This window comes from Oryx dammah, unplaced genomic scaffold (assembly GCF_014754425.2).
Source record: "Oryx dammah isolate SB20612 unplaced genomic scaffold, SCBI_Odam_1.1 HiC_scaffold_27, whole genome shotgun sequence".
Lineage (NCBI taxonomy): Eukaryota > Metazoa > Chordata > Mammalia > Artiodactyla > Bovidae > Oryx > Oryx dammah.
Genome location: NW_024070211.1, coordinates 79803793 through 79829549, shown reverse-complemented (window position 1 = coordinate 79829549; position 25757 = coordinate 79803793). Strand labels below are relative to the sequence as shown.

The 25757-nt window shown below is 36.0% G+C and overlaps 1 protein-coding gene across 1 annotated transcript in view; it reads left to right on the top strand.

Annotated features, from left to right (window-relative positions):
* LRP1B (LDL receptor related protein 1B) overlaps positions 1 to 25757 on the top strand; it is a 762233-nt gene that overhangs the window by 41966 nt on the left and 694510 nt on the right. The window contains exons 7-8 of the mRNA XM_040227930.1: positions 8760 to 8934; positions 9898 to 9992. Coding sequence (XP_040083864.1) covers positions 8760 to 8934; positions 9898 to 9992 — 270 coding nt within the window. The remainder of the gene's footprint in view (positions 1 to 8759; positions 8935 to 9897; positions 9993 to 25757) is intronic.

Sequence of the window (25757 nt, the reverse complement as noted above, 5' to 3'; positions counted from 1 at the left end):
TTCATTTAGATTTATCTACATGTTAACCAGTTTGCATGCTTGCTTACCTCCATCACTCTTTCATTTAAGACCTTCTCTCTAAATTATATCTTTCAATGATCTTAATTTAGTGAGAATTTGTTATTGATATAATATCTGAAAATAGTTTTGTTTAGTCTTCTTTTTATAAAGATAATTTTTAATTGCAGTAAAATATACATAATGTAAATTTATCATCTCAAACCTTCTTAATTGTACAGTTTAGTAGTGTTAAGTACATTCAGATTGTGTAACCAATCTCCATAACTCTTTCCATCTTATGAAATGAATCTCACCCTATTAAGAAACAACTTCCCCTCCCCCTTCTCATTTTCTAGAAGCCACTATTCTATTTCTATGTCTCTGAAACTACTATAGGTACCTCATATAAAAGGAATCATCTATCTTACCTTCTTGTGAATGGGTCTTTTCTCTTAGCATGATATCTACAAGTCCATCCATATGGTAGCATGTCAGAATTTCCTTTCTTTTTAAGGCTGAATAATGTTCCATTTTATGTATATATCCCAATTTATTTATACATTCATCAGTCAATGGACGTTTGACTTGTTTCACTTTTTGGCTATTGTGAATAATGCTGCTGTGAACATAGGTGTATAAGTAACTCTTTGAGACTTTTCATTATTTTGGTTATATACCCAGAGGTGGAATGGCTGGATCATATGGTAATTCTAATTTTTTGAGGAACTGCCATACTATTTCCCACAAAGGCTGCACCATTTTACATTCCTATCATCAGCTCACAAGGGTTCCAGTTTTTCCATATTCTTGCCAATATTATTATTTTCTTCTTCTTTTTGTTGTTGTTGTTCTTGTTTTTATTTCTTTATTATTGGTTATTTTTCTATTATTACTAGTAGTCATCCTACTTGTGAAGTGCTTCCTTAGTGGCTCAAATGGTGAGGAGTCCGCCTGCAATGCAGGATACCTGGGTTTGACCCCTGGGTTAGGAAGATCCCCTAGAGAAAGGAATGACAACCCAAACCAATATTCTTGCCTGGAGAATTCCACGAACAGAGGAGTCTGGTGAACTATAGTCCATGGACATGACTGAACGACTTTCACTTTCAATTAATAAGTGTGAGGTGGAATATACTTGTGCTTATGATTCACATTTCCTAATGATTAGTGATGTTGAATATCTTTTTGTGTTCTTGTTGGTCATTTCTGTGTCTGCTTTAGAGACATGGCTATTGAGTCATTTGCACATTTTTAAATCAATATTTTGTTGTTGAGTTGTAGTTTGGAATATAATGTTGTTGAATACAAATGCCAAGGTTAGTGTCATTTTTTTCTCAGTCTTTTCCAGATATTATTTTACTATCTTTTCACAGCTCTTGAGAATCTCTGTGTTTGTCTAATTTGTCATTCCTTTTTTTTAAAACAGAATATATGTTTTCTCTCTAAATGCTTTTAAGTTCTTTTTCCTCATGACTATTTTTATTTAGCCATCTGAACTTTACTGTACTGAGTCATCTCTTTCATCAGTGCAGGGAGAAAACACCCTCAACTATTGTCTCTGTTATATTTTCTAGCCTAGTCTCTTTATTCCTTCCTTCTGAAACTCACTAGCTGTGGTAAGTTATTCGTTCTAACTTCCAACTCATCTAATCTTTTTATTTCTGTTTTCTTTGGCTAACAGTTAACTGTCTTGTAGTTCATCAGATGTCTTGCAGTTCACAAGTTGCCTTGCAGTCACTAGTGTCTAACCTCCTGGTTAATCCATCTAAATAATTGTTCTTTTTAATATTGTCAAGATATTTTGCTTCTCATTTATATACGTTTCAAGAAGATTTTTAAAAATAAATTATTGCACCTTGATTATTATTTTGAGGTATATATTTTTCCTTTAAAATCACCCACTCAGTTTTCTTTATGTTACACATAATAATTTAAAACCATGTAGGCTTTGGAAACTTAAACCTACTCTTTATTTTTCTCTTTATTCTTTCTCTTATGTCTTATTCTTTGTGTGTGTTTTAATTTTTCTGATCTATTATGAGAACAAATTCAGTGTAGAAATTGTAAATACTTGGGTGGAGAAAATTTTTTCCTTCCTTAGAGGATTTGAATTTGCTTCTTTTGGAGAAAAAGGAGTCATTATAAGCAAAGAACCATTCCCCTACACAAACAATGGATGCATCCATCTCTTGCCCAACCATAGACCTATGCGTAGATTTTTTTCTTTCATACCCAGAAGAGAGACAGAAAAAAATGTTTCATTTCATATTTATTTAAAGAATCATACTCCTTTTTAAGCAGGCATATATATATAATAATATATATATATTTAACTCACCTGAAGATGTTGACCATTCTTATATCCTGGAATTGTACTTGTTTAGCTCTGCTACTTTTTGTCAGTTTAAAGACTGAACACTCTTGCACTGAGCAACTAGTAATCCAGGAATCTCTAGATTTTAATTACAAATTATTGCCCCTATTGTTACACCAAGCTCTGTATTCCTATTTGGCTTCCTTTATGTATGTAATATACAATTGTGTATTAGCATTTAGAGATTTTTCCATCTGTCTTATGATCTCAACAACACATTTCAAAGGTTTAATTTATTATACATCATGGAATTTTGTGGCAGTGGAAGACTTTTAGGAATATCTCACAGAAGAATTGTACAAAAAAGAGCTTCACGATCCAGATAATCATGAGGGTGTGATCACTCACCTAGAGCCAGACATTCTGGAATGTGAAGTCAAGGGGGCCTTAGAAAGCATCAATACAAACAAAGCTAGTGAAGGTGATGGAATTCCAGTTGAGCTGTTTCAAATCCTGAAAGATGATGCTGTGAAAGTGCTGCACTCAATATGTCAGCAAATATGGAAAACTCAGCAGTGGCCACAGAAGAGGAAAAGGTCAGTTTTCATTCCAATCCTAAAGAAAGGCAATGCCAAAGAATGCTCAAACTACCGCACAATTGCACTCGTCTCACACACTAGTAAATAATGCTCAAAATTCTCCAAGCCAGGCTTCAGCAATACATAAACCACAAAGTTCCAAATGTTCAAGCTGGTTTTAGAAAAGGCAGAGGAACCAGAGATCAAATTGCCAACATCCACTGGATCATGGAAAAAGCAAGAGACTTCCAGAAAAACATCTATTTCTGCTTTATTGACTATGCCAAAGCCTTTGACTGTCTGAATCACAATAAACTGTGGAAAATTCTGAAAGAGATGGGAATACCAGAGCACCTGACCTGCCTCTTGAGAAACCTATATGCAGGTCAGGAAGCAACAGTTAGAACTGGACATGGAAGAACAGACTGGTTCCAAATAGGAAAAGGAGTACGTCAAGGATGTATATGGTCACCCTGCTTATGTAACTTATATGCAGAGTACATCATGAGAAATGCTGGGCTGAAAGAACAAGCTGGAATCAAGATTGCCGGGAAAAATATCAATTACCTCATATATGCAGATGACACCACCCTTATGGGAGAAAGTGAAGAGGAACTAAAAAGCCTCTTGATGAAAGTGAAAGAGGAGAGTGGAAAAGTTGGCTTAAAGCTCAACATTCAGAAAACTAAGATCATGGCATCTGGTCCCATCACTTCATGGGAAACAGATGGGGAAACAGTGGAAACAGTGTCAGACTTTGTTATTCTGGGCTCCAAAATCACTGCATGTCATGATTTCAGCCATGAAATTAAAAGACGGTTATTCCTTGGATGGAAAGTTATGACCAACCTAGATAGCATATTGAAGTAGAGATATTACTTTGCCAACAAATGTCTGTCTAGCCAAGGCTATGGTTTTTCCTGTGGTCATGTATGGATGTGAGAGTTGGACTGTGAAGAAAGCTGAGCACTGAAGAATTGATGCTTGTGAACTGTGGTGTTGGAGAAGACTCTTGAGAGTCCCTTGGACTTCAAGGAGATCCATGCAGTCCATCCTAAAGGAGATCAGTGCTGGGTGTTCATTGGAAGGACTGATGCTAAAGCTGAAACCAATACTTTGGCCACCTCATGCAAAGAGTTGACTCATTGGAAAAGACCCTGATGCTGGGAGGGGTTGGGGGCAGGAGGAGAAGGGGACAACAGAGGATGAAATGTCTGGATGGCATCACCGACTCGATGGACGTGAGTCTGAGTGAACTCCAGGAGTTGGTGATGGACAGGGAAGCCTGGTGTGCTGTGATTCATGGGGTCGCAAAGAGTCGGACACGACTGAGCGACTGAACTGAACTGAACTGAATCTGCCTTACTTTAAGAAGTGAGAGTCATCGGAAATAGTAAATTGAACTTTTGAAAAACTTGCTCAGAGATCTGGGCTTGACTTGAAAACGATTTGAATCAATCCATTATTTCAATATTTTTATCAAAAAAACAAAAATATCATTAAATGTATTGCAGTTGTTATTCTTCCCCTGACCCCTTTATGGTGAATTTACTAGGACTTTCCAAAACATAAGACTTGGGCAGTAAGGATGGTCAGAAAATACGTAAGTTTTATTTTAGACATAAAGCTGATAATTAGAAGCTCCAAACTAATGGACAGAAGAAGGGTTAGGATAGAAAATGAGAACTGAGATTGCCTGAATATGTTTAGATGTGTACTCCTGAAAATACTCTTGAAGATCTTACATCTGATTTTTTTAACTTAGCTCACATATCCTTATAATTATACTTTGTCCATATTATGAATTCATCAAAAACTATTTATTTTGAAGGCAATATTGTGTATGTTTGAGGAGGAAAGCTATAAAGATAAATTAGCAAGGGGCCTATATTCAAGAAGTATATGTGAAAGTAGTAGTATATTCACAAATAAGTATCATGTTACATAGAAAAGGATTGACCAGATATTATCCTATTGAGTTAGATAGATGGAGAAAATCTTTAAGACTGGAACATATAGAAGAATTGATTAGGTTTTTGTGGTTGAAGGGCAATGTTGCCTATCAACTAGACTATTTTGCATGAGATTTAGAAAAAATAATAGGTATGAGGTCCAGGGAATGCTATACAGATTGGAAAGATCAGGCCAAGTATGGAAATCTGAGAAAATGTCAATATGACTCAAGGGTAAGATAATGGGTCAAAAATGGTGAGAAATAAGGTTGGACAGACAGTTATATTCAGATTATATAGAAAGCCAGGCTAAGGAATTTCAGCATCACTTTGAGTGGTTGGAAGCAATCAAATACCTTGGGACAATTGAAGGTCATGATACAGAGTTCTCTAGTCAGAAAAATAACCTGGAGGCAACTAAATCAACTGCCTGAAAGAGGAAAAAGATTGTATGCTATGCAATATTAAAGACAGAAATAGATTTGAAAGAGCACGGATCATATAATTGACAGGGACTGCTGCTGCTACTGCTAAGTCACATCAGTCGTGTCCAACTCTGTGTGATCCCATAGATGGCAGCCCACCAGGCTTCCCCATCCCTAGGATTCTCCAGGCAAGAATACTGGAGTGGGTTGCCATTTCCTTCTCCAATTATGAAAGTGAAATGAAAGTGAAGTCGCTCAGTAGTGTCCAACTCTTAGCGACCCCATGGACTGCAGCCCACCAGGCTCCTCCATCCATGGGATTTTCCAGGCGAGAGTATTGGAGTGGGGTACCATTGCCTTCTCCATGACAGGGACTAAATAGGCATTAATAACTTACATTTGAGCTTCTCTGGTGGCTCAGATGGTAAAGAATCTGCCTGCAATGCAGGAGACCTGGATTTGATCTCTGGGTTGGGAAAATACCTGGTGGAGGCCATGGCAACCCACTCCATCATTTTTGTCTGGAGAATCCCATGGACAGAGGAGCCTGGCAGGCTAAAGTCCATGGGGTCACAAAGAATCAGACATGACTGAAGTCACTGAGTGACTAAGCACAACATACAGATTGCATTTGGCTATGCTTTCCAATTTAAGAGGGCAATGCATTCTCTAGGTTGTATGTTTAGGAGTCAGTCAGAAACAAGTGAATAAATTTTGAGCAGCAGAGACAGCAGGAAAAAAATAAGCAAGCAAACTTTGGATAACATGTATTTTAGAGGAAATAAAAACTTTATTGCTTGCAGTACCAAGCAATTCAGGATAAAAAGGCAGAAAACATTAAATCCTTGGATTGACAAAGTATCCCTCAACCCTGAATTAAGCTACATAAACATACATCATCTAATATTCACAAAATCCTAGGAATGATCTATAATTAGCCTCATTGTGCTGATAAGAAAAAGAAGCCAAAATTTAAGTGACTTCATTAAAGGAAAGAATAGGCACCCAACCTAGAACAAAAGCCAGAAATTCTCATTATTTTTTCTCAGTAACCAATTAAGTCCAGAGAGTAAAGGAAGAAGAAAAAAATATCCTGAGTGAAGCAAAATAAATATCTGACATGGAAGGTCTAGCTTTATAAAGGTGTTATGTTATTATTTTCTTATTGTTTCTCAATAAAGGAGACTGGATGAGAATAAGTAAAAATACAAATAAATTTCCAGCACTGAGTTGAAAAATGAAGTGTGTATTCAAAATTTGCCAACTTAACAAATTAATGATGAAAGGTGCCTTGCAGAGTGAAAAGCTACTGCTTAGAGGAGAAATTGAAACATGGGGAATACCTTTTAGGACACTGTGATTACAAGTTATTTAGAAATAATGAAATGAATATTGAGCAGGAAAGCAGGCTCTGTCAAGACTAAAGGATGTAAACTTGAGGGTAAGCCTCCTGTGCCAGCATGACATGTCACAGCTGACCCAGAACTGCCAGGAATCCCTTTTTTAAAACTTTCAACTAGCTGGCAAATTTTACAAATCTGGAGTTTTCACCTTTTGAAAATGCAGCTTGATGGCATCTTTTGAAAATTATAAAAAGGGAAGATGTAGCAATTAGATGGGCTTCCCAGGTGGTACAGTGGTAAAGAATCAGTTTGTCAATGCAAGAGACACGGGAGACACAAGTTCACAAGTTCAATCCCTGGGCTAGAAACATCCTCTGGAAGAGGAAATGGCAACCCTCTCCAGTATTCTTACCTGGTAAATTCTATGGACAGAGAAGCCTGGCAGGTTACAGTCCATGGTGTCACAGAGAATCATCCATGACTGAGCACAGAACAGATAGAAATTAGATGAGCTAAGTAGCAGCCACTCTGCATTTCTAGAAGCATTTTGCATGGAACTGCTGCTCCGGAGCAGTAGCTGCAGCACTTGGGAATTAGTTTTAACTTCTAGAATCTTAGGTGCTTTCTCAGATCTACTGAATCAGAATCTTCATTTGCATAGTCTCTAAATGTCTGATAAATTTGAGAATCAGGAGTCTGGAGAACCCTAAGAGGTACAGCATACTAGGAAATATTAAAAAATTTTAAAATAAAGAAAATACTCAGTTAATGCATTCAAATGCTACAATTTGGGAATTAAACTGGCCTTGTGTATGACCAACCCAGACAGCATATTAAAAAGCAGAGACATTACTTTGCCAACAAAGGTCTCTCTAGTCAAAGCTATGGTTTTCCAGTAGTCATTTATCGATGGGAGAGTTGGACTATAAAGAAAGCTGAGCAACAAAGAATTGATGCTTTTGAACTGTGGTGTTAGAGAAGACTTTTGAGAGTCCCTGGGACTGTAAGGAGATCCAACCAGTCCATCCTAAAGGAAATCAATCCTGAATATTCATTGGAAGGATTGTTGTTGAAGCTGAAACTCCAATACTTTGGCCACCTGATGTGAAGAACTGTCTCATTGGAAAAGACCCTGATGCTGGGAAAGATTGAAGGCAGGAGGAGAAGGGGCCAACAGAGGATGAGATGGTTGGATGGAATCACCTACTTAATGGACATGAGTTTGGTTAAACTCCAGGAGTTGGTGATAGACAGGGACGCCTGGCATGCTGCAGTCCATGGGGTTGCCAAGAGTCAGACACGACTGACCAACTGAACTGAACTGAACTGAAGTGTATCTGTTAATATGCTGAAAAGATTTCCTAGTATCCTAGTATTGTTTTAACACTTTATTGTTTCCTAGTATTGTTTTAACACTTTATTTTTCATTTGTTTCTTTAATTAACATGTGCAATTATACTTAAGCCTACTTTCCATCATTTTTAAAAAGATGCCCAATTGAATAATCAAGTAATAACAACCCAAATATTCATATTGGCTGTAATGAATAAAAACATAATTAGATTTCAGTAATTTCTATAGAATCCACATTGGAGGAATGTTAAAAGCATTTCAGTTTCTTTGCTCATATCTCAGTCAATTTCTGTTAATTATCCATTTTAAAGATGCTCAACTCTCTAGTAATTATTTTCAGAAAGTTGAATTGTTTTATTTAATTTCAGTAACAAATTGGCACTTAACAGGTAAAATGGCCCATTTGTTGATGGCCCACAAGTTCTTTCTCCTGACTAGAACGATGTACTACCAACTAGAGAAGCTATTACTCTAGTTTGAATTTTGGTCACCTTGGCCCATGGGACTGCTGCCTGCATCTGCTCCTTAGTGTTTACTAGCGAATCATTGACTGTTAGTGCAATTTCAATGCTAATTGTAACTTCAGGTTCTCAAATGGCTCAGCAGTAAGACATTAATGATTATTCATGCCTTAAGAAGGGCTGATAAGGGAATGAGATTACAATCTTGTACAATTTTAGCTAACAAATTAAAGTGTAAATTAAATTTTCCCTGAGACAGAAAATAACTGACTTGGAAAGCCAAAACAATGAGAAATTTCATCCACTTGTGATTTTCTCTTTCCTGTTGTACAGATATTCAGAGTATCAGAGGGTTAACCGTCGACTGGGTCTCACGTAATTTATACTGGATTAGCTCAGAATTTGATGAAACACAAATTAATGTGGCAAGACTAGATGGCTCCTTGAAAACCTCAATTATCCATGGAATCGATAAGCCACAGTGTCTAGCAGCTCACCCAGTCAGGGGGTAAAGTATGATTTTTTTTTTTTAAGTTTTTAAAAATTGTATACACCTTTGCTCCGATATTTTGTAAAAATTTTGTTGAATTCAGAAGAGACACACATATACACATGGGTATATACATATAAGCTATACAGTAAAAAAAGGCATATGTGAATATTGAAATTATAGGAGATCTCTGGTTAAAGATTTCTGCATGAAATCAAATTTTTATATATTACTATAAAATTTTATCAATTTATGTTTATAAAGAGTGACAGTTCAGAATAGAAAAAAAAAAAAGAGAGAGAGAGAGAGAAGCCTGAAAAGTTGTTAATTTCATTTGAAATAGCAGTTGTTAATAACATGTTTACTGTGAGTTGATGTTATGGTCACTGCAAATTAGATCACATTCTCCCATCTTCTGGTTAGTCTTCAGGTATGCATGTAGAGAACTCATGTAGAGCTAAAAGAAAGTCTTTCTCCTTAGTGCTTTTAACAGGAATGATTGAAATGACTTTGTTCCCTTCTCTGGTACCTGATTTCTCTAAATCAAGAGAATTCAATATTGGTGAATGGTTTTAAATGGAAATAATTTACTGTAGTTAAAGTTAAGGGCTTCCCAGTTGGCACTAGTAGTAAAGAACCCGCCTGCCAATGCAGGAGACATAAGAGCTATGGATTCGATCCCTTGTGCAGGAAGATCCCCTGGAGGAGGGCATGGCAACCCACTCCAACATTCTTGCCTAGAGAAGCCCATGGAGAGTTGTGGGTGTAGAGGAGAAAAAAGTGAGATTATGGGTCTTCAATGAGGAAAAAGTAAGAGTGGTACTTCTTCCCAGGCAAGTGGCTCAATAGTTTGGAGACTTTCTGGAAAAAAAATAATCCTGAGCCAATAATTTAATATTAACTTAGTTCTTCTACAGATGCTTCTAGTCAACAAGTAGGTCTATATCTAATATTTTAAAACCATATCTCTTTTGAATTAAGGAAACTCTACTGGACAGATGGCAACACAATTAATATGGCAAATATGGATGGCAGTAATAGCAAGATTCTCTTTCAAAATCAAAAGGAACCTGTTGGTAAGTTTTATTATATATATATATATATATATATATTTACAGTTAATCACTGCAGTTTTTAATATGACAAATCTGTACTCATACAATGGATCTTTGTTCTTGAGCCTGAAAGAAAATATTGTAGATTGCTAATATAAATTAAATCAGAAATTTATTGATCTTATTGAATCCATTTGGTTTATGTAGGGTAGGAAGGAAACTTTTTTTCTGGAGAAGACTTTTTTTGATAAGATAATTTTTTATAGTATCTCAAGTATGGAAGTTGCTTAAAACTTCATGTAATTAATACATATAATATCTTATTCTCACTGGTGAATACCTGATACACCAATTGCCTCAGTGGCAATATGATGTACTGAGGCTGCCTCTGATCATCATTGTTGTGGCATTATTAATAGTTACAATGATTTGAGTTTAAGCCTTTAATATTTAATTTTCAGCAGTTTTCATTTACTCTGCAGGGTGTTTGTTTAGTTTTTTATTCTACCTTTGTTAACCATTGTAAATCGCCACATGAAACTTCATGGTGCTGAAAGAGAGCTTTGAGTCATTCCCATAAATGATCTTTGGAAATCAAACTACAAGGATTCTTCTAGAAGATAATGTTACATATTTACACATAGATATCTATACATTATGCTAATCTTTTCAAACAGTAATCACTTTCCTCATCTTCTCTTATACTTCTTTGAGAGGCCTGAATTTGTCATCTCAAAGTACCTTTTTAAAAAATCCAGTAATGAGCCTGGATTTTTATATTGTATTAAATGTATATCTACAAAAGAAAGCCATAATTTTGCTTTGAACTGAATACTATGTATTTTTAAATCTTGGAGTAAAATCATTGCACCATGGAGCTTTTCAGCTCTAATTTCTTAGTTTTAGAAATGTGGAAATATATGTACTTGAAGTATCTCATTTTTAATAGCAATGACTCAATAAAGGAATAATATGAACAAGATTTACAATAAATGGGAATTTTTATGTGGTCCATAGAATAAGCCTCTGATGTAAAATGATACTATTAACAACTCTTTTCTTTGGACTGTTGGTTCTGAGATGTGATACACAATTGAAATTCAAGGTAGTGTTAGAAATTAAAGGCAAATAGAAATGCTAACACTTCTGTGTAGAAGATGATAGAACAAAAGAAACAAGGGACTCTACAAGATAGGACCCATACAAAGGACTTAATTTGGGCTGAAGCAATTCAGTCAGTGCTTATCTGGAGTTGTTCAGAATATTTAAAATGGAAAAGTGAATGTGATTGAAACAGTATGAGCAAATAAATTTCTTACATTGTAATGTGGTAGCCATAGGTTACACCAAAATGATAATTCACATGCTTGTTTTTATAATGGGAAAGCCTTATCTTTCTTAATACTAAATTTCCATGTTTCTATTCAAAATAAATTAAAGAACAGCTATATATGTATAACTTATGTAAAGAAAGTTTGTATACTATTACTATATACACTTTGTAGTTGGCCTATCAGATGTCATATACCACATACTGTTAACTGTGTATGGATGATTATTCAACATCATCATTTATTTTAAAGGTGCTACATCACCATTAAACATTTCAGCATCATCATTAAAATTTTAAAATAAATTCAAAATGACACCATTAAATATTAAGTTGTTTGAGATATACTATTTTCCCAGAAATAACCCAGAACCTTATTACAAAGCACATCTGAAGTCAGGATTCATGAGTATGGATTGTGAGTCAGATAGTCAATAAACAGATTTTCATTATCAGATTTTGGATTCAGCCTGTAAATAAAAGTTTGACATTGTTCTTTTTCTTTTAGGGGCGCAGGAACCTAAATCACTTTAGATTCCACTATGTGAATTTATCCCAGTGACCTTGAGCAAATTACTGTTAGATTGGTTGTACTTGCTTTCCTCATCTGTAAAATCAAGGAAAAATGCCTATTTTTATAAAGTTCTCATGAGGATTAAATGAGGAAATCTTATAAAAGGAACATCTGGCCTTTTGTAATAGAACCTATCAGGAGGAGTAGTAGAAGGTATATTGGGTCCCATAGACTGGAATTTGAATGATTTGATTGTCTGCAGTATTAAGTGCATATAAATGAATTCAGTGAAGAATAAACATAGAACAAAATCCACAGAAATCTAGCACAGGAATATATATAACCAAGTGGGCCTCTGAGATAAACAAACTTTTATGCACATCTGAGGATTTAACTCTATATTGTCTTGATGTTGATGCTCAGAGGCAAACACGTTTGAAGTAGTTTTCTGCTCTCAGATTTTGTCAGCATATCTGCCGCAGGGCAATAGAGAGCTGTGCCCTCATCTTGCTCTAGTAGTTCCTGATGTGATTTATAGGCTTTGGTTACAAGTTCCTTCCAGTAACAGGTTACTAGTCATGTTTACCAAGTGTTAAGATTGCTGGTCTCTGTGATGTTAATGACAGGCTGTGTTGTCCATTGGTAAATGTGTTCCTCTTGCTATTTCTTCTCCCTTCCTTGTCTAAGCTTGTGGTCATTTGGCTCTGTAGGGGAGGAAGAGGCTTTCCTATCACTTTCTAGGTTCTTTTGGCTGGTCTAATGCATATATACCTCGGAGATATTACAGCTTCAGTTCTAGACCTCTGAAATAAAGCAAATATCACAATTAAGTGAGTCACACAAAAAGTTTGGGTTTCCCAGTGCATATAAAAGTTATGTTGTATACCATACTATAGTCTTTCAAGTGGGTGATAACATTGTGTCTTAAAACAAAGGGTGTACATACCTTAATTAAAAAATACTTTATTGCTAAATTCCTAACCACCATCTGAACTTCAGCAAGTCATCATAGTAACGGCAAAGACTACTGATCACAGATCAACATAAGAAATATAATGATGCAAAATTATGAGATATTAACCAGACTGTGGCACAGAGACAGGCAGTAGTCAGATGCTGTTGGAAAAAATGGTGCTAATAGACCTACTAGGTGCAGTGTTGACACAAACCTTCAGTTTGCAAGAAACACAGTATCTGCAGAGTGTACAGTAAAGCAGAGAGAAATAAAATGAGGTATACCTGTAGTTAAATTCACAGAAGGCAGGAGAAGAAAAACAGGAAAAAAAATTAATTATGTACATATGGGAGCCCCATAAAAAATGAGACCTGAAGAAGTAACCAAAGCAGGAAGCTTTTTTACCTATTAGATAAAGAAAACAAAGATTTGACAAAACAAAGAGATTTGAACTTGCAGTTCCAAAGCAATGAAGAGATAGCAAACCTTATTAATACTTCTGTTTTGGCCTTGGATTCCCTATCTCTGGCAATAAGGACACCTTCTATTTTCCTGGTATAAGGAGGATACCTTTCCATGGGAGAATTAGTCCTTGTCTTCAGAAAAACAAAAGAAGGTCAGTGTATTCTTTCACCAGCTGTTTAAGTAACTTTAAATCAAAATAATTAATATGCCCACATAGTCACATTTAGGGGTGGCCTGTCCTCAACTTGACAGTTTTCTAGCTCTCAGATGTTTCTCAAAAGAGAAAGAACAAGTAAAAATCAGTTGGTCAGTTTATCTACTTATTGAAAAGGTTTTTTTTTTTCTTTTTTTTAAATCACAGAGTATAAATATAGAATAAATTATTCAGAATGCAACCCTTATTCATTTCAACCTTGTTAATTGCAATTTTTGATCTATCCCAGTAGGCTAGAGAAACTCTTATCGGTAAATTAACTGTAAAAAGTATTACTGCTGAGTAACTTTCTAGCAGGAAAGTCTTATCTAGATTCAGTTAGTTTAAATTGTTCATTTGTGTGGCACCAATTAAGATGATGTTTTCAAGATTATTATAGGTGCTATTAAAACAGATTAAAAGCTGTGTTCCATAGTAACTGTTTTTCAAGTTGTAGTGTTTTTACTGTGTGTGCTTGAACCATTTTCTTAAAATATATTCACTAAAATATTATTTATGAAGTTATGCAAAATACTTAAGTATTTCAGATTTGTTTTCTTTTTTTAAAGTTTTTTTTTTTTTGCTATTATTTTTTTGCTCTCTTAATGGACAATTTAGAGCGATAGTATAAATAAGCAGACTCTCCTCCCTGTAACAAACATTTTTTTTGGTTTATATACAAATTTAAATGCTATTTATTGTAGTATCAAGGTTAAGTCTCATATGGAAACATTTGATAATGCAATAATCTTTGAAATACTCTCTAGAATTCATGGCATTGCAATCTCACTTTATAAGATTCTTTTAAAACTCTTCCCCTGAGAATATTTCTAAAATGGAATTTTTGAGTCCTATAAATGAACATATATATGAATGTGTGAAAAAGTAAGTAAAACCTATTTTTGTTTGTATACATGACTATCATACCTATGAAATATTATATACATAGGGATTTTTTTTTATTTCACTGATATTTTACACTTAGGAAATTATTTTAATTTCTTTTTTCATAACAAATCTCTCTGGGCAATCTCTGGGTTAAACTCCTCCCCACTTCATTCCCTGAACTTTTCTATGAAGAAAATTAGGTGATTAGGAAAGGAGGAGATATTTACTGTTCAATTGATTTTTCTCCTATGCATGTTGATTGTCAGATTATAAATTATTTTGAAGAAAAATATATAGAAGAATGTATAGGAAAAATGTGAGAAACCTATATTCTCACTAAAGTTACACCTTTCTGTTTGCATGCACTTAGCCTGGGATGTATGATGATGATGCTATAGAATCATCATTTTGGTAATAAAAATAGTGTAATTATTTTGCCTACTTATTAAGGATTAAAATATCCCAGGTACTTGCAACTACGTTCATTAATCATCTCAGTAATCATTTCTGGAAGGCTTTCTTACTCTTCCTTTATAGATTCAGAAATTGAGGCTTCTTGAAAGAAATAAGTTGCCTGTCATGAATGGTGGAGTTGCAATTCAAACTAAGTTTATCTGCTTCCAAAGTCATATTAAATCTTAACCATTATGCTATGCCCACAGAGGCTGATTTCATATAGTAATTACCTGACCTCAAGCAAAGATCAAGGAATAAAACCAGGACTCTTTCAAGCATAGAGAGTGGAAAGAAAAATGTACAGCTTATGTACTCCTGAGAAACATGGGCCCAGTTAGGACACTGCAGGCAGCTTTTCTAAGCAGCCAGGGGCAGGCAAGCACCAGTTTAACCTCTGTGCCTAGTTTGCTGTACAATTAATTATTTCTGAATTTTTAAATGCATATTTTAAACAGTAATGTCACTTATGTACTAGGTTTTCTTTTTTTGTGGAATGGTTTTTATAGTTTAATTTACTGGGTTTCCCTTACTTGTTTCCTGCTATATCACTATGTGTGACATAACTTGAAAGAGAAGTTCATCCTGATCTTATCAAAAGACCCAACTTTACATTTTATGAGTATGCATCACTGAAAACAAAGTATTTGCTACCTAGAGGCAGGTTGGGCTGAATAACTTTGTTTCTGTTAAATACAAATCACCATTCCTATTATCCACTGTTGTACTAAATATATTCAATTAAGAGTTGTTGCTCTGTCTTGGATGCATTAAATGCTTAGAGCAGTTTGCAAAAGAGGGGATTTTAATTTACTATTTAAAGTGATTGCCAAGTTTACAATGTTTGCATATTATGAATTTTATCCCTTAAGCCTCATATAAAGTATCTTGACTTGTCAATCAGCATCACAACTTTTGGCTTATCCTTAAGAATCTAGCGTACTATATATTTTATTTTCTTGATGTTTTCTCTTCATTATAAAGGTGATCCCAATCAAAAGTCATTTGTTTACTCAACTTTCAAGTATACCTTCTTGAAGCCTACCAAACTATTAAATTTTAATTGTTTAATCATTCCAACCCTTATTATGTATATGTGGATGAAGAACTCAAGGATATCACTATTTAAAAATAGTAATATTTATATATACTTATTATTCAGCACACTTTTATTATCATGAAGCTCAATCAACATATAAGGCTATGTATCACGAGAGAAATGATAATAATATGTTACCAAAAAGACCAGGAAAATTAACAAACTGATATTAAAATTATACATTCATGTATACACAAATAATTTAAATTTATTATGTTTTTTAATTTGATCTTTTACTCAAATGTGATGAAGTATTTAAAAAAAAATTATGAAGGGTATTTAAGTTCCAGATTCTGAAAATAAAACCTGGGATACATTATCAGAGTCATAGTCCAGTAAAGGAAAATAATAGAAATATAAACCATTTGATGAGATCTTCTGTAGAGTTAAACAACAAAAAAAACACATACTATTAATGAGTACTATTTCAAGACAGTATAAAGATAAGTAGACACAATGAAAAATAGAAGAAACAATTCATTCTTTATGAAAAGAAAAATAGAGGGATAAGTTGTTACCAAATTGGTGATATTTTTAAGTTTCAAATGGAACTTGAAAAAGACATACTTGTTTGCTTTTGAGTTATGAGAGAAGGAGAAGGGGATTTCCTTAATCTTAGTAAAAAAGGGAGGAAAAAAACGGGCTTAAAAAGGACAAAATCATATTTTCTCTAAAATCTGAATTATTCTGTGTGTCTAGAGGAAAAAGTAAATAGCCCGAGGAAATGTTGAAGATTATATTGACAGGAACTATAATTTTAAAATATTCAAGTGATACAATTTAGTGCTTTAAAGATAGTTTGCTTTATTTTACCCATTAAGCTGTAAAATATAGTTTAGGTAAAGTATAAAACTATAGGTTGTTCTTGTTCAGTCACCCAGTTGTGTCCAACTCTTTGCAACCCCATGGACTGCAGCATGCCAGGTCTCCCTGCCCCTCACCATCTCCCGGAGTTTGCCCATGTTCATGTTCATTGCATCAGTGATGCCATCTTATCCTCCGATGCCTTCTCCTCCTTCTACCCTTGACCTTTCCCAGCATCAGGGACTTATCCAATGAGTCATCTGTTTAAGTATTAAACTGTTTAAAATGATCTTTTAGAAAAATAATAAAACCACTTCTTAACAAAAAACTTGTCACTAACTCTGGGTTTCTTCTAATTTTGCATGTTATTTTCACAAGGCACATACTTTTTACCAGTCCCTAAGAACTTTAATGATAGAATAATTGTCCCAGGTAAAATGATTATGTGAAGGAGAATGGAGGAGATGCTAAAAGCTTAACTTGATAAAATAAATAGCAAGGAAGTACTTAGCTTAGTTCTGTAGTTCTGTAGGTCATCAGTGAGCAGAGGGAATTGAAAGGATGATTTCAAGCAATAATTTAGATCAAGTTAATATAAAAACAATATAGATACTTGCAGTGGAAGAAAAAATTTAAAAAAAAATTTCATCTACTTTCCTAGGTAATTTCATCTACCTTCCTCCTTCCAGGGTCTGGCTACGGCCCTGGAAAATAGACTGACAAAAGACAAAAACAGAGCTTATTAACTTGTGTAGCACACATGCATGTGAGAGAAACACATTGAAGAATAATTCAAAGGAGTGGTGTGAACATGTGCATATATCATCTTCAGTCAGTTCACTTAGGTCGCTCAGTTGTACCCAACTCTTTGTGACCCCATGGACTGCAGCATGCCAGGCTTCCCAACCATCACCAATTCACGGAGCCTACTCAAACTCATGTCCATCACATCCGTGATGCCATCTAACCATCTCATCCTCTGTCGTCCCCTTCTCCTGCCTTCAATCTTTTCCAGCATCAGGGTCTTTTCCAATGAGTTGGTTCTTCACATAAGGTGGCCAAAGTATTGGAGTTTAAGCTTCAGCATCAGTCCCTACAATGAATATTCCTGATTTCCTTTAGGATTGACAGGTTATATCTCCTTGCAGTTCAAGGGACTCTCAAGAGTCTTCTCCAACACCACAGTTCAAAAGCATAAATTCTTCAGTGCTCAGCTTTCTTTATAGTCCAGCTCTCACATCCATACATGATTATTGAAAAAACCATAGCTCTGATTAGTTGGACCTTTCTGGTAAAGTACTGTCTCTGCTTTCAAATATGCTATCTAGGTTGGTCATAACTTTTCTTCCAAGGAGCAAGCGCCTTTTAATTTCATGGCTGCAATCACCATCTGCAGTGATTTTGGAGCCCCCCAAAATAAAGTCTCACTGTTTCTATTGCTTCCCCATCTATTTGCCATGAAGTGATGGGACCAGACGCCATGATCTTAGTTTTCTGAATGTTGAGCTTTAAGTCAACTTTTTCACTCTCCTCTTTCACTTTCATCAAGAGGCTCTTTAGTTCTTCACTTTCTTCCATAAGGATGGTGTCATCTCTATATCTGAGTTTATTGGTATTTTTCCTGGCAATCTTGATTCCAGCTTTTGCTTTATCCAGCCTGGCGTTTTGCATTATGTACTCTGCATATAAGTTAAATAAGAGGGTGGCAATATACAGCCTTGATGTACCTCTTTCCCAATTTGGAACCAGTCTGTTGTTCCATGACCAGTTCTAACTGTTGCTTCCTGACCTGCATATAAATATCTCAGGCAGCAGGTAAGGTGGTCTGGAATTCCCATTTCTTAAGAATTTTCCACATTTTATTGTGATCCACACAGTCAAAGGCTTTGGTATAGTCAACAAAGCAAATGTGGATTTTTTTGTGGAACTCCCTTGCTTTTTCAATGATCCAGTGTATGTTGGCAATTTGATATAGCATTTTACCAAAGAACAATAAATTTGTAGAGAAATAAAAAGATAAAGGGAAAAGGTTTTAAACTTAAAGAAAGTAAGTTATAAGAAGGTAATTACATTAGAAAAACTAAGGAAAGATAAGGGTCATTTTAGTAAATTCCTTTCAAGGCTATCTCTGGGCTGGTAAGAGTCTAGACTTATCTCTGGTAATTAACAGATAAGCCTCTTCCCAAGTGGCTCAGTGGGCAAAGAATCCACCTGCAGTGCAGGAGACATGGGTTTGATCCCTGAGTCAGGAAGATCCGTTGGAGGAAGGCATAGCAACCTCCTCTAGTTTTCTTGCCTGGAGAAACTCATGGACAGAGGGGCCTGGGGGGCTACAGCTCATTGGGTTGCATAGAATTGGATATGACTGAAGCAACTGCGTGGGAACAGGAGGGCCGAGAGGAGCTACTTCATGTCCAAGGTAAGGAGCAGTGGCTGCACTTTGCTGGAGCAGCCATGAAGAGAAACCACACATCCAAGGTAAGAGAAAACCTGGTAAGATGGTAGGTGTTGCAAGAGGGTATCAGAGGGCAGACACACTGAAACCATAATCACAGAAAACTAGCCAGTCTGATCACATGGACCACAGCCTTGTCTCACTCAAAGAAACTAAGCAATACCCTATGGAGCCACCCAAGACAGGTGGGTCATGGTGGAGAGGTCTGACACAATGTGGCCCACTGGAGAAAGGAAAGGCAAACCACTTCAGTATTCTTGCCTTGAGAACCCCATGAACAGTATGAAAAGGCAAAATGAAAAGATACTGAAAGAGGAACTCCCCAGGTTGTTAGGTGCCAAATATGCTACATGAGATCAGTGGAGAAATGGCTCCAGAAAGAATGAAGGGATGGAGCCAAAGCAAAAACAATACCCAGTTGTAGATATGACTGGTGATAAAAGCAAGGTCCAATGCTGTAAAGAGCAACATTGCATAGGAACCTGGAATGTTAGGTCCATGAATCAAGGCAAATTGGAAGTGATCAAATAGAAGATGGCAAGAGTGAACGTCAACATTCTAGGAATCAGCAAACTAAAATGGACTGGAATGGGTGAATTTAACTCAGAGAACCATTATATCTATTTCAGTGGGCAGGAATCCCTCAGAAGAAATGGAGTAGCCATCATGGTCAACAAAAGAGTCTGAAATGCAGTACTTGGATGCAATCTCATAAACGACAGAATGATCTCTGTTCATTTCCAAGGCAAACCATTCAATATCAAGGTGATCCAAGCTTATGCCCAACCAGTAACAATGAAGAAGCTGAAGTTGAATGGTTCTATGAAGACCTACAAGACCTTTTAGAACTAACACCCAAAATAGATGCTCTTTTCATTATAGGGGACTGGAATGCAAAAATAGGAAGTCAAGAAACACCTGGATTGACAGGCAAATTTGGCCTTGGAATATGGAATGAAGCAGGGCAAAGGCTAATAGAGTTTTGCCAAGAGAACGCACTGGTCATAGCAAACACTCTCTTCCAACAACACAAGAGAAGACTCTACACATGGACAGCACGAGATGGTCAACACCGAAATCAGATTGATTATATTCTTTGCAGCCAAAGATGGAGAAGCTCTATACAGTCTGCAAAAACAAGACCAGGAGCTGACTGTGGCTCAGATCATGAATTTTTTTGCCAAATTCAGACTTAAATTGAATAAAGTAGGGAAAACCACTAGACAATTCAGGTATGACTTAAATCAAATCCCTTATACAGTGGAAGTGAGAAATAGATTTAAGGGACTAGATCTGATAGATAGAGTGCCTGATGAACTACGGACAGAGGTTCATGACATTGTACAGGAGACAAGGATCAAGACCATCCCCAAGAAAAAGAAATGCAAAAAAGCAAAATGGCTGTCTGAGGAGATCTTACAAATAGCTCTGAAAAGAAGAGAAACAAAAAGCAAAGGAGAAAAGGAATGATATTCCCATTTGAATGCAGAGTTCCAAAGAACAGCAAGAAGAGATAAGAAAGTCTTCCTCAGTGATCAATGCAAAGAAATAGAGGAAAACAACAAAATGGGAAAGGTTAGAGATCTCTCCAAGAAAATTAGAGATACCAAGGGAACATTTCATGCAAAGATGGGCTCGATAAAGGACAGAAATGGTGTGGACCTAACAGAAGCAGAAGATATTAAGAAGAGGTGGCAAGAATACACAGAAGAACTATACAAAAAAGATCTTCATGACCCAGATAATCACGATGGTGTGATCACTCACCTAGAACCAGACATCCTGTAATGTGAAGTCAAGTGGGCCTTAGAAAGCCTCACTACAAAAAAAGCTAGTGGATGTGATGGAATTCCAGCTGAGCTATTTTAAATCCTGAAAGATGATGCTGTAAAAGTACTGCACTCAATATGCCAGCAAATTTGGAAAACTCAGCAGTGGTCACAGGACTGGAAAAGGTCAGTTTTCATTCCAATCCCAAAGAAAGGCAATGCCAAAGAATGCTCAAACTACAGCACAGTTTTACTCATCTCACACACTAGTAAAGTAACGCTCAAAATTCTCCAAGCCAGGCTTCATCAACACTTGAACTGTGAAGTTCCAGATGTTCAAGCTGGTTTTAGAAAAGGCAGAGGAACCAGAGATCAAATTGCCAGCATTCGCTGGATCATGGATAAAGCAAGAAAGTTCCAGAAAATCATCTATTTCTGCTTTATTGACTATGCCAAAGCCTTTTACTGTATGGATCACAATAAACTGTGGAAAATTCTGAAAGAGATGGGAATACCTGAGCACCAGACCTGCCTCTTGAGAAACCTATATGCAGGTCAGGAGGCAACAGTTAGAACTGGAAATGGAAAAATGGACTGGTTCCAAATAGGGAAAGGAGTATTTCAAGGCTGTATATTGTCACCCTGCTTATTTAACTTATATGCAGAGTACATCATGAGAAACGCTTGGCTGGAAGAAGCACAAGCTGGAATCAAGTTTGCTGGGAGAAATGTCAATAACCTCAGATATGCAGATGACACCACCCTTATGGGAGAAAGTGAAGAGGAACTAAAAAGCCTCTTGATGAAAGTGGAGAGTGAAAAGTTGGCTTAAAGCTCAACATTCAGAAAACGAAGATCATGGCATCTGGTTCCATCACTTCATGGGAAATAGATGGGGAAACAGTGGAAAGAGTGGCTGACTTTATTTTGGGAGGCTCCAAAATCACTGCTGATGGTGATTGCAGCCATGAAATTAAAAGACCCTTACTCCTTGGAAGGAAAGTTATGACCAGCCTAGACGGCATAATAAAAAGCAGAGATATTACTTTGCCAACTAATGTCCATCTAGCCAAGGCTATGTTTTTTCTAGTGGTCATGTATGGATGTGAGAGTTGGACTGTGGAGAAAGCTGATCCCCAAGATTTGATGCTTTTGAACTGTGTTGTTGGAGAAGACTCTTGAGAGTCCCTTGAACTGCAAGGAGATCCAACCAGTCCATTCTAAAGGAGATCGGTCCTGGGCGTTCATTGGAAGGAATAATGCTGAGGCTGAAACTGCAGTACTTCAGCCACCTCATGCAAAGAGTTGACTCAGCGGTAAAGGCCCTGGTGCTGGAAGGGATTGGGGGCAGGAGAAGGAGGGGTTGACAGAGAATGAGATGGCTAGATGGCATCACCGACTCGATGGACATGAGTTTGAGTAAACTCTGGGATTTGGTGATGGACAGGGAGGCCTGGTGTGCTGCTATTCATGGGGTCACAAAGAGTTGGCTATGACTGAGCGACTGAACTGAAACAACTAAGCACAGCAAAAAAAAGGGTGGGAGGCAGAAAGCTTTTATTTTCGGTGTCTGTTGTTTCTTAATTATTTTCAACTCAAGATAATCTTTAAAATTGTCTGTTTTAGAGTGGCATAATCTGTTGCCCTACATATCCAACTTTTTACTGAAAAATAGTTTTAATTGAAAATTCATTGAGGTAATTTTAGATTCACATTTAGTTTAAAAATAATACAGAAGGGTTCCATATATACTTCATCTCATTTTCCCCAATTGGAATATTATATAAAACTATAATATGAATCTGAATGTCACTCATTCGTGTCCAACATTTTGTGACCCCATGGACTATACAGTCTCTGGAATTCTCCCAGCCAGAATACTGGAGTGGGTAGCTGTTCCCTTCTCCAGGGAATCTTCCCAACCCAGGGATCAAATCCTGGTCTTCTGCATTGCAGGTGGATTCTTTACCAGCTGAGCATAAGGGAAGCCCAAGAATACTGGAGTGGGTGGTCTATACGTTCTCCACTGGATCTTCCTGACCCAGGAATAATCGAATCTGGGTCTCCTGCATTGCAGGAGTTATTAGGGAACTGAACTATTGGGGAATAAAATATTACAACTCAGATATTGACCTTAATATAATTTATCAATCTTAATCAGATTATATACTATTAGTATTCATTTGTGTGTGTGTGTATTCAGATCTATACAATTTTATCATGTGTATAGATTCTTATATTAATACCAGAGTCAAAATACTGAATAAACTGAATCAATTTCTGAGGATAAATAGGGGAAATAAATAAAGGCAAGATAAGGTAGTGAATAATTCCAATATCACAACAATCTTTCCTGTTACCTATTTCATATGTACTCTCTTCCCCCTTTTCTTATCACACTGTCTTCCATTTCTAAAATGTTATCATTTTAAAGTGTTACATAAATGAAATCGTACAGTATATAACTTTTTGGATTACCTTTTTTCCATTCAGCATTTATCCCTGGGAGAGTTGTGGAATGTATCAATAGATTTTTTATTTTTCTTTTTAATGCTGAGTAGTATGTCATGTTACATACATAGCACACTTTAGTTAACCATTCTCCTGTTAAATGAAATGAGATGATTCTAGTTTTTAACTGAAACCAAATGTGGCCTCTATACATGCACACCAAATTAAATCTTGGAGATAAGAATTTTGTGTGAAGTAGAAAAGAATAGTTTTATTGGCTTTCCAGGTAAAGGAGGCCACAGTAGGCTAATGCCCTTAAAACTATATATTTCAGCCCGGGGGGATGAGGAAGAATGAGGTGAGGGATCTTACAGTGGAAGGTGGGGTTGCTGATGAGGACAAGGATCAGGGTGTCTGCAGGGCTCACATTCCTTCAGTCTGGAGATCTTCTGGTATCAGGTGATGGTGGTTAACAGTGACCTTCTCTGGAAGAGTTCTTCATCAAGTAGTTGACATCTTCAGTTGGTGGAGGTTTTAGTTTTGCAGAAAAGCTCAAAGAAAATGTAATGTATATCCACTGAGTGGGACCAGGACCCTGCTCCAATGGTTGCACGATTGTTTCTTGACTGCTCCTTCCTTGTCTCCACAGCCTCTCCATTCCCTGAATAACAGCTGTTTGAACTTGCCCTCAGGGAAGGGGACAGGAAAAGGCTTTTGCACCCAGGAGGGTCATAGGATTCTGCTGGGATTCATGACTTCTATAAATAAAGCTGTTATAAACATTTACGTACAAGTTTTTGTGTAAATATCTGTTTTAATTTCTCTGGGATAAATTCCCAGGAGTTCAACTAGTGGGACCTATGGTAATAATATGCTTAATTTCATAAGAAACTGCCCAGTTGTTTTCCAGAGTAGCTGTACCATTTTACATTCCTACCAGCAATAAGTCAGTGATAGCTTTTTCCCGCATGCTTAACAGTGTTTACTGTCGTCACTAGTTTTATTGTAATCATTCATTTGCCTGTAGTGATACACATTGTCATTTTAGTTTGCATTTTCTTGTGACACTGAACATTTTTTTCATGTACTTATTTGTCATTTGTATATCTTCTGTGAGAATTTTGTTCATTTATTTTTCCCATTTTCTAATATGTTTTTTTTTTGAACTATTGAATTTTGAGATTTCTTTTCTGAATACTAGTCTTTTGATGGATATGTGGACTGCAAATATCTTGTCCCAGACTGAAGCATATTTTTAATTGGCTTTTATAGAAAAAAGTTTTTAATTTTGATGTACCTGTATAATTGAGAAAATACTGAATTACAATTTAAGTTGCAGTCTGAGAATTTCTCATTGTAGGGATTAACAGAGAGATGGTTGTAAATTTTAGAAATAGGATTTTAGCTTAAAAGGAAATACAAAAACCTAGCATTTGTTAAGGATGTCTATGTGTCAGACACTAGTTTATGAGGGAATTATTTTTATTACTACAACCTAACAATTGTGAAGTGAGCGTATAGCCAGGTAAAGGCTACCTAGACTTCTGTCAGATCAACCCAGAACCTCACAGACAAGGTAGTTAGAGGGTAGCAGCTTATATTTGTGTTTACTTCAGAAAGAAGCCAGAGATAGATTACAAAGAGTACTTTGGACTTTCTCAAGATGTTTATTCTTTAACTTAAAAATCTAACTGTTTTCAGAAGAGAATATTTCTTGAGAGAGCCTAATGGTGAGTAGGCACTTACTCCTATTCTACTTCTCCATGGAATAACTTTGCTCCCTTGGAGTTAAAAGTTCAGTGTTTCAGAGAAAGTTCTACCTCAGGAATAATAATTCCTCTTTTGGTGAACTCTGAAAATATCTCTGTTTTGGAATATTTAGAACATTGTACTTATTCTGCAAGTATTGTAAGGGATGCAACTTTATAATATTTCAGCATATTCATGTGTTTTCAATAGCCAGTTTTTACAGCTTTCACAGTTCCAGAAGCAGAAGGGATTGTGTTCTACTGTCTGAACATAATGTTCAGTGAATATTTCAGTGTTATTTATTATGGATGGCTAGAGGCCTTAAAGTTAACCATCTACATTAAAATATCCACTGTATGTCTTTTCCCCCATCTACATATTTAGTATTTCTATGTTTCCAAAGATCTCACCATGATACACTTTCCAGCAAAATTTAAAAGGCCTCATTGAATCTTTTAAATATTCAGATTTAAAAGATTACAAAACTATGCTGTGTTTAAAAAAATGTCCTTATATTTTATATTCTAAAATGACCTCGAGAGATTTCTTAAAAATACTGATGCTTGGGACCAAAATAAATCAATTAAATTAGAGTTTCTAGGGGTGGGATCAGTATTTTTAATAGCTTTTCAGATAATTATAATGCACTGCCAGGGATGAA